This window comes from Sciurus vulgaris (genome assembly GCF_902686455.1).
Source record: "Sciurus vulgaris genome assembly, chromosome: 10".
Classification (NCBI taxonomy): Eukaryota; Metazoa; Chordata; class Mammalia; order Rodentia; family Sciuridae; genus Sciurus; species Sciurus vulgaris.
Genome location: NC_136470.1, coordinates 129,312,860 through 129,322,581, shown reverse-complemented (window position 1 = coordinate 129,322,581; position 9,722 = coordinate 129,312,860). Strand labels below are relative to the sequence as shown.

Sequence of the window (9,722 nt, the reverse complement as noted above, 5' to 3'; positions counted from 1 at the left end):
TGACCTGGGAGAGTGTGGCGGATATTATCATGGCTATTTTCAATTTGGAGAAAAGAGAAGCACTTTTGTTTGGACTGTATATTCTGAAGACAGAGAATGAACCCTTGAGTTCTCCTTCTGGAGAGTCTTGAGTGCAATTAAGTCCTAAGTCCGTTATTGTCTACTTGCTTGGTTCATTGTTTTCTGGCTAGAATGTGACTAAAAAAAGTAATTTCCTCTGAAAAATAGGTGTATGATTAGCAACTGGCATGTTTTTCCGCAGGTTTTATAGGTCGCTAATTGTCCTGATTAGAAAACATCGAATTTGCTATGGAATTTTTATATATGCTTCATTTCATTAGAGAGAACCACAAAGAAACCCATAGCTGGTCTAGAAGGAAGTTAGTAAAGCAAACCTGACTAGAAAAAGCATTTGTCCAGCAAATATGTGTAATATGTGATATGACATATTACAGCCAGGGCCCCATGGCACCCCAAAGTACAGAACTACCAATACCACATTTGTGGCCTCGGTTTGGCAAGCTTTCCATCGGGAAAACTAGCTGGTTTCTGCCTCCAAATACCAGCACGGGCTTTCCAGTACAATGCCTGGTGATTCTGAACTGCCAGGAGCTTAGTACTGGGTCCTGGCTCCAGAGATGCCTTATCTCACGAACCTTCAGGGGTGGCTGCCAGCCCATTGCTTCTATCTGTTCAGCCAAGCCCAGCAACATAAGCCTGGTTCTCATTGACAAAAGGCAGATAGTTTACTGGAATTAAAATAAACTACAAAACCCAGCCTTTGTGGGACATGGGGAACACATTTTTTTATCACAATTTTAAAAATGAAGAGAAATTAATCCTATAGATGCGTATAATTCAGGAACAGTCATGTTGCTGTTTCATTTTATAATGAAAACATTTTTATAATCAGAACACTCTTGCTGTTTCCTTCATGCCATTTTACTTAGCTTTGTCAAGATACATCAAGGTTAGCTGTCTGGGCTCTGCATCAGACAATGCTCACCAACACCTCAAGCTCCATGGCTGTACTTGACTTTGCCCGTCCCACGGGGGCGGGTATTTGAGGAGGGAAAAAGGAAGAGACCACAAAGGTTTTGTGAGCACTTACAAGAATGTCATTTGTTTGACTTTATTAAACAGAACTTTTTAAAGAAACGCCATATTTTATTACAGTCCATCCAGCCCCTCTTAGATGCAATGACAAATATTATCTAGCTAGAGGTTCTGCACACTAATTTACAGCCAACCCCAATTATTTTGCTTGAAGTGAACTTTCTATTATATTTTTCCAAATTATGTAAGTGAGCTGATTATGCAACTAAGAGGTTGCTAAATGTGGGAATTATTAGAAGATCAACACGTTTTACAGGCTACAGCTCAGGTTGTTTGTGGAGTAACAAAAGGAATATGAAAAAAAAAATTTTCTGGTCTGCCCTGGATTCAGGTTTATCATCCTAGGCTTGAATTAAGTGCCTGAATCTTAAACCCTTTCACAAGTTAGCAAGTTAGCCTGGGTCCTCAGTCCAGATGTGAAAGGAAATTTAAAACAGCCAGACCACAGATAGTGGGAAATCAGAGAACACTAAAACAAAATACTGGTTAAATAACTACAGCAAACCTTATTTATTAAAAGTCCACTAATCAGGAATGTGTGCTAGGTCAGAAGGTCACAAGACCAAAGTGTGCCTTTGGCCTAATTGTGTAAGAGTTTGCTAAATCAATTACTAGTGGAAAATATTTCAGAGAGAAGGCCAATACTTCTAAAGAAATTGTTAAGTAATTCTAGACATTTACAATACAGAATAATATCCTAGTTATAAATAATTTTTATCCATAACTTAAATCCACCTTGAGCCTCACCTAAGTAAATCTTCCTTAACCTACTTACAGGATTTGCTATAGTTATGAAGGTAGACTTTCATTCTTAAAGCGAAACAAATTTAAAAATGAAAATTGAAAGCTTTTCCTAAATCATTCTGTTCTTCCCTACCTGTTTCCTTTGAGAAAAACAGGTTGTTGGATGTTCCAGTTTTGATACATGAAATCTAGAAGCAGCCTGCCTGGGTTCAGGTTACTACTTAGACCAGTTCTTTATGGTCAATGGTGCCTCCATTTCCTCTTCTGTAAAATGGGATACATGATACCTAAAAGACTTGAAAAGTGTAAGGTGCTTGGTGCTTAGCACTTTACAAGTCAGCTCTTGTCATCTGTACCACAGGTTAGAGATGCAGGTTAAACTCAGCCATACCCCCAGGGCATCATTGAGAGAAACTTACACAGTGAACATTTTAGAACATACAGGTTTTGAGCCCATCTTTCTTCGAGGGTCAAGATATATTTTCACATCACTTGGAGTCTTCAAATCTTTTCTTCTTGCCCCCTGCCATCCAACCTGTCCTGCCAGGGACTTCTGGTTAATTATACATACGCTTTACCCAAGCCTCCCCACGTCTTTGGGAAGTGATCTTCATTTCTCTCTTCAATTCCTGCTAGAATGCACCTGCTCCCTGAATTCTCTCATCAACGCCCTCCCTTGACTCGGGCGCGGCTCTGCTTGGGAATCCCGTCTTAATAAATTCCTCAGATCCTTAGAGGTTTTCCAAATCGCCCGGTCGTCATCTGAAGTTTTTCACGAAAACGGGGGGTTCGAGCAACCCGTCCTGAGCTGTCGGACTCTGGGCTCCCAACAAGAATCCTAGTCATGGGTGAGCTGCGGCTCCATGGCTGGTGAGCGCGAGCGGAGGCCAGTTGGGGACGGTTCTCTCGGACCGGACAAGGGCGAGGGAAATAGGATAGTGACGCACCTGAATAAGTCCGCTAGGGGCAAGGAGATAAACGAGGCCCGAGGTAGTGCCAGAGCGAAAGGCCGACACGCACGCACGCATGCCCGCAAAGATGAGCGGGGCAGCGGGCGAGAGGAGCAGCACCAGGTATCTGACAAGGACAGGGCTCCGGTCGGACCCGATCGCCGCAGTGTCCCCTCGCCGGCCACCGCGGGAGGTGACTGTCAGCGCATCTCTCCGCCTGCGCGGGCCGCGCGCGCCGGGCTCCCCTCCCCCGCGGCCGCCTCCCGGCCTGCGAACGCGGCTCCCCAGTGTCCTCTGGAACGCCCGCGTGGCTGTCGGGTTTCGAATCCCGGCGCCGACCCTCGCCCTGGGCCCGAGCGACCGAGTCGCTGGCCAGCCTTTGCCCCCCGCATCACTCATTAAAGGGTCGGCCCGGGCTGCAGAGGCCCGAGAAGGGGGATGGTACGGAACTCGAGACCAGGGACAACTCTCTCCCCCGCGGCGGCCGCGAAACCCTAGCCGGGGAGGCCCCCGCCCTCCCTTCGTGCGCCCGTCCCTCCCCCCTTCCCTCCCCCTCCGTCCCTCCCGCGCCTCCGCTCGCACATCCCCGCCTCCCGCTCCGGGGGCGGCGGCGGCGGCGCCCGCACCGCGCGATGCCCAGTCACCGCAGCAGCGCCGCCGCCGCAGTCCGCCGCGCCGCCGCCGCCGCCGCCGCCGCTGCCGCAGCGCGGGCGGCCGCGCGCTGGTAGCAGGGAGCCTGGCGAGGGGGCGCCGAGCCCCGCGCGCTCCAGCCGGTCGCCGCGCTGCCTACTGATTATTTTATTTTGTTTATTTAGGAGCGGCTGCTCGGAGGCTCAGGTCTTGTCTTGAACCTGCAGCGACGCCCCCGGCGCGGGCACAAAGGCTCCGACGGCGACCGGCCAGGGCTGCCTAGCGCGCGGGAGCCGGCGCCAGAGGTCGCCTGCGTGCGCACTAGTGGAGCCCCGGGCACCATGCCGCGGCGCCTGCAGCCCCGGGGCACGGGCACAAAGGGCCCTCCCGCCACGGCCGCCGCAGCTCCGGGGGCCGCTCGGCATTCCCATCCCGCAGTCTCCGGGGACCTCCCGGCTTCGCCCAAGCAGTTGTTGCGTTGGGACGAGGTCCCCGACGACTTCGTGGAGTGCTTCATCCTGTCGGGCTACCGGCGTCTGCCGTGCACGGCGCAGGAGTGTCTGGCCTCGGTGCTGAAGCCTACCAATGAGACGCTCAACTTCTGGACGCACTTCATCCCGCTGCTGCTGTTCTTGAGCAAGTTCTGTCGCCTGTTCTTCCTGAGTGGCCGCGATGTGCCCTTCCACCACCCGTGGCTGCTGCCCCTGTGGTGCTACGCGTCGGGTGTGCTGCTGACCTTCGCCATGAGCTGCACGGCGCACGTGTTCAGCTGCCTGTCGCTGCGCCTGCGCGCCGCCTTCTTCTACCTGGACTACGCATCCATCAGCTACTACGGCTTCGGCAGCACGGTGGCCTACTACTACTATCTGCTGCCTGGCCTGAGCTTGCTGGACGCCAGAGTCATGACCCCGTACGTGCAGCAGCGCCTGGGCTGGCACGTGGACTGCACGCGCCTCATTGCCGCCTACCGTGCGCTGGTGCTGCCGGTGGCCTTCGTGCTGGCGGTGGCCTGCACTGTGGCCTGCTGCAAAAGCCGCACCGACTGGTGCGCCTACCCGTTCGCCTTGCGCACCTTCGTCTTCATCATGCCGCTCAGCATGGCCTGCCCCATTATGCTGGAGAGCTGGCTCTTCGACCTACGTGGTGAGAATCCAACGCTCTTCGTGCATTTCTACCGCCGCTATTTCTGGCTGGTGGTGGCCGCCTTCTTCAACGTGAGCAAGATCCCCGAGCGCATCCAGCCGGGCCTCTTCGACATTATCGGCCACAGCCACCAACTCTTCCACATCTTCACCTTCCTCAGCATCTATGATCAGGTGTACTACGTGGAGGAGGGCCTGCGCCAGTTCCTTCAGGCCCCGCCTGCTGCGCCCACCTTCTCAGGCACCGTGGGCTACATGTTGCTGCTGGTGGTGTGCCTGGGGTTGGTCATCAGGAAGTTCCTAAACAACCCGGAATTCTACAGTAAAAAGTGAGCCTCCGCCACGGAGGAGGCTACTGGTTTGCCCGCCTGTTTGTTTGGAATTTATGTTGTTGCTGATGTTGGTTTGTTTTCAAGTTTTCTTGTGTTTCCTTCTTTGCTCGAAGAGGGTGCTGCAAAACCACAAGGGAAAGGACCACTGCTGCTAGGGGTCCCAGCCCACTTGGGGCTTTGAAAGAGGGAGAGGGGGATCAAATAGGAGGCAGAGGGCCACATGGTTCTTGCCCTTGGGGGAAAAAAAAAAAAGTCAGGTAGTGTCTTTGACATCCAGGGATTTTGCAAAGGTAGAGAATAAAATCCCAAATGAAACGCCAGTTTGGTTTTCCAGTTGTCTTCTGTGTCAGCGGTGATAACAAGCAGCCCTTGTGAGGTCAGGTATGCAATAAAGAGGATAAATAGACAGAATCCCTGGGTACTTCCATTTGCGTCTGAGGAATGCTTGGATTTGTTAAAAGAAGGGAGCTTTGTAGGAAATGGGCACAAAGACATAAACCCAGGGCTTAACTTGCTAGAAAATGCATGGAATGTGAACACAAGTTAATTATTTGAACACATTTCTCAGATGTTATTTAAATAATAATATATATGATGATTTTTCCTAATTTATCAAAGCCTGTGATATGCACTGAATTTTCTTTATCACCTAGTTTTGAGTTTCTTAGCCTTCTGCATTGCACACTTGAACTGGACATCAGGGCAAGCTGCTTGAGAGTGACTACTTTTTTAAACAGTGTTTTTTGAAGGCCTGTGAGTGTCAAGATACAACTGTGAGTGACTCTACCTTAGGGACTCTGGTTAGACTGCTGGTGAGGCACTCAAGTGGTTTATAGAGATCCCAGATTCCTTTTTACTTTAATGTATTCCACAAAACCCATCCTGGCTTTATTGTTTGTTTGTTTGTTTTTAAATCTTATTCTTTCCTTCTCTTTATTTAAATTGCCACTGGAATAAATGTGCCTTTTGAAGCAATGCCCAAATGACTGGTCCTCAGACACAGTTTCTTGCATCGGGAAAGCAGCAGGAATAAGCTTTTCTTACCTTACTGCAAATCAGGGTTTAACATTCCACCCAGGCAAGAAGGAAGGTGGTGTTGGTTCTGAGTGTTTGGTGGGACCAGATGTAGCTTACAGGGGCATGCAGATCATTTGGCTTCTCTACTGAGAGAAGTAGCCAACCCACTAATGTGACTGCAGTTCCTAATTCAGACGTGGGGGAGGGTGAGAGAACACTGATGTTGCTCATCCTTGTGTAAAATTAAAACTATAATATTCAGGGATAAATGCACTTATGCTATGAAAGCAGGGGTGTATTCCTTGGGTAGTAACTGCAACTTTTGAGTTAAATAAGATTACACTTGCCCAGTTAAACGCTAAAGTGTCATCCGGGTCCAGGGTATGGAAATGATTGGCAGTCACCCCAAATCATTGAAAAATTAGTGAACACACCCTGAGATGCTTTCTAATGATCAAATTGGCCAGTGTTATTTAGACTTGATTAACAGAAACCACTGAGGTAGCTTATTTGTATACTTAACACTCTTGGTAAGTCGTCTTGGTTAAGAGCCAAATAAGTCTGTGAATGGAGTCTTGACCTCATGGCATAATTTAGATCAAGCACAGGAAATAGATGAACACTTACCTCAGCACTGGTAGGATGGTGCTCCTGGAAAGATTGCTGTTTTTGTTTGTGTTTTTAATAGCCACTAGATTTGCAAACACAGAAGCTCAGCACAATTCCCTGGAGGAACCAGTATCCTTGTATGTGTTAATTTGCACACAGAAGTTAAATTTATGTATGTCTATATTTGAATTAGGATCTCTTAATGGGCTCTTAAATACACTTTGCAGGGTTCCAGCAGAGTGTTAGTGTCTCCCCCTTTACAAAGTGCAAGGAGAGTGCCTGTTAGGTTACAAAGGCCAATAATTTGCTCTCGGCACAGATGTTATTCCTCAGCTGTAACTTAATTCCATACACGTGTTCAAGGACAGCTGTGGAAATCAGGATATTTCCACATGCAAACTTATTTGCATGGTATTGTCATCTCTTCTAGAACCCCAGAGACTGTTTATTCAGAAACTAGAGAAACCGTTTGAATCAGAGTATTTTGCAGCTTCCCCATCAAATGCGACCTCCCTTTCAGGAAGAGGGAGACTTCTGAAAAGGATCCATGGATTTTAGAACAAGAACAATCCTGGCATTTGTCATTTTTAATTTTTGTTGGAGATCTTCTGGGTCCACAAACAGAATTCTCTTCTTGCCCTGTGTCTTTGTCCTTAAGCAGGGGCCGCTTAAGGATAAAATTATACCCCTATCATTTTCAAGTGATTATGATGCATGAGCCAGTGAGATGACACACTTTTCCCTGGGAAGGTCTCACTGCCCAGGATATTCAGAGAGAACAAGACCTTCTTTGCCCCTTTCCTTTGCCTCTACCTTCCCCCACATTCTTCCCATTCCACTTTAGGTGTTATATACCACATCTAATAGTGACAAGAGGACATTCTAGTTGAAAACAGCGATCGGGCTTCATGTCATGTTTGCAAACACGTACCACATATGCTAAGATCAGGGATAATTTGTTTACATGTGTTACTCGCTAAATGGGATCAGATTTGTTAGGAGAGAATTCTATTTTAGAAGCAAATGTTTACTGAGTCTCCACATTTGCATGGAACTATTCAAGTTTATTACACATTTCAGGGGTAATGTGGCAATCAGAATAAAACACCTTTAATAAAACATTTTTCAAGTCAGGGTTGTGTCTCAGTGGCAGAGCGCTTGCCTCGCAAGTGCGAGGCACTGGGTTCTATTCTCAGCACCACATATAAGTAAATAAAGGTCCCTTGTCAACTAAATATATATATATATTTTAAAAAATGTATAATGCAGAAAAACATTTTTTCACACTCTCCATTTTACCACATCCATTAAAATTCAGTTTCACTTTATTATGCTCAGTTGTTCGAAATACAGGACAAATTATAAATCAGAATTCAGTCCATTACCTTTGTACAATCTATTTCGGCAGTAGAATTTTGCAGCATATTATGTAATGCATTTTATTTTTACTCGTTAGTCATGATCTAGATGACATCTCAAGGAGCAGCACCATAGAGTCATGATTGGGATACAAGGATGTTTGACTTCTGTCCCTGTCACCGGTGGCTTGGTCTCTGGGTCTGACTCAGGCTGACTTAGTTATTTAAAAGGGTTCCTTTCTTCTCTGCCCTTCTTGCAGCTCAGGTGAAGAGGGTGACCTTCCCAGGGAGAGGAAGTGGAGCTCTTTGGTCTTGTCATGACTTGTAAAAATAAATGTGATCTTTTCCACTGGCCATACGCTTTCTATAAATAACCCTGGGAGAAAGCGTGGGGCTACAGAGCTGGCGGGGGTGGCCCTTCACATGTTTCCATTCATAAATCTGTAAGCACTTGCAGTCAGAAAACCGGTAAGCCTCATTCATCACGCCACTTCCTGGGAACGATTTCTAAGAATGTAGAATTTGGAGATGGAGGTGGTTTTTATATTTTCTGGTATGGTGCTGAATCTGAGGGCCAGCAGCAATAATAAATCGGGATTTTTAATCTTTGACTCTCACAACTTTAGTTAGTCTGCACAAGCAGGAGATAGGTTTGATAGGAGTTGTCTTCAAGGTTTTACCATTAGTCCAAGGGGACGGAATTGTGTTTTCGAACTGACTGTAGGATGTCGGGACAGTTGTGTGCCCAGCCGTGTTTTCTAGACTGCACAACTCTGGTGCCTGCCTGAGCAGAGACCCTAATGCATGTATTACATATAATATATGGGTCTGTATATTCCTTTAATTGACTGCAGTTTTTAAATAGAGCAAAATAAGAAATGATCATCTTTGAAATTAGATTACAAAATCCAACAAAATGCCGTCAGCTACTTGAATGGTTTTGATCATCCGGTTCCTTTACCTGTTGAAGTGTGTCTTTGTCAGTGTCTGGGGTTGCTGTTTATCCATTCATTCTTGAGCGATCACTGACCACCACCTACTCGATGTAAGCTACTGGGCAAGGATCCATATTGTTACAGCCATTACCTTTTTGTCCCGTGTTAGAAGAGAATTAGAAGTTTGGATCTTTTCTCCTTTTCATTAGCATAAGCACAATGCATAAGCTCTTATTTCAATTAACGTGCTAATCTGCCTGCAACCAATTGTTTTTCCTGTCTGCTTCTAAGCCTTTGGTTAAGAATGACTTGAAAATTTAATGTACAATCCAGGGAAAGGGGTAGAGTGCATTTGTGCAGAATTGAAAATTTTATCACCACTATTAATTAATAAAAATACTACTAATAACTATTGGAAGGTTAATAGTATTCATATCATTATGAAGTGTGATTCATTCAAAGTGCCTAAATTATGATGTCATTAAGTGAATTTCATAGAGAGTGTAATAAAGTTTAAAAAAAAGTATACATATGTTTAAGTGCATAAATATCCAAAATTAAAACTAAGCCTGATGTTCTAGCCTTTGCGCTCTTTCCCGTCTTTGTGTTGTCACTTGTAGAGCATAGCTCAGACGAGCACATGTGGGATTTGGTTTGGTTTGATTTGGTTTGGTTTTTGTGTACTGGGTTGAACCCAGGGGAACCTAACCACTGAGCCACATCCCCCGTCTTTATTTTCTTTTTTGAGACACGGTCTCCCTAAGTTGCTTAGGGCCTCGCAGAATTGTTGAGGCTGACCCTGAACTTGTGATCCTCCTGCTTCAACCTCCAGAGTCGCTGGGATTACAGGTGTGCACCACCACACCTGGCTGGAGGAAATATTTTTTTT

At 46.6% G+C, this 9,722-nt stretch overlaps 1 protein-coding gene across 2 annotated transcripts; it reads left to right on the top strand.

Moving 5' to 3' along the window:
- The first annotated feature begins 484 nt into the window (after positions 1-484).
- On the top strand, positions 485-7,838 carry PAQR9 (progestin and adipoQ receptor family member 9). Of its 2 annotated transcripts, none has more exons than XM_079155811.1 (2): positions 485-2,933; positions 3,626-7,838. In XM_079155811.1, exons 1-2 carry the CDS (start codon positions 2,724-2,726, stop codon positions 4,913-4,915), a joined length of 1,500 nt encoding a protein of 499 aa, XP_079011937.1. In that variant the 5' UTR covers positions 485-2,723; the 3' UTR covers positions 4,916-7,838. The 2 variants fall into 2 exon arrangements, with proteins under 2 accessions (XP_079011937.1, XP_079011938.1); XM_079155812.1 differs by having other exon boundaries at positions 2,787-3,251.
- Positions 7,839-9,722: the final 1,884 nt, after the last annotated feature.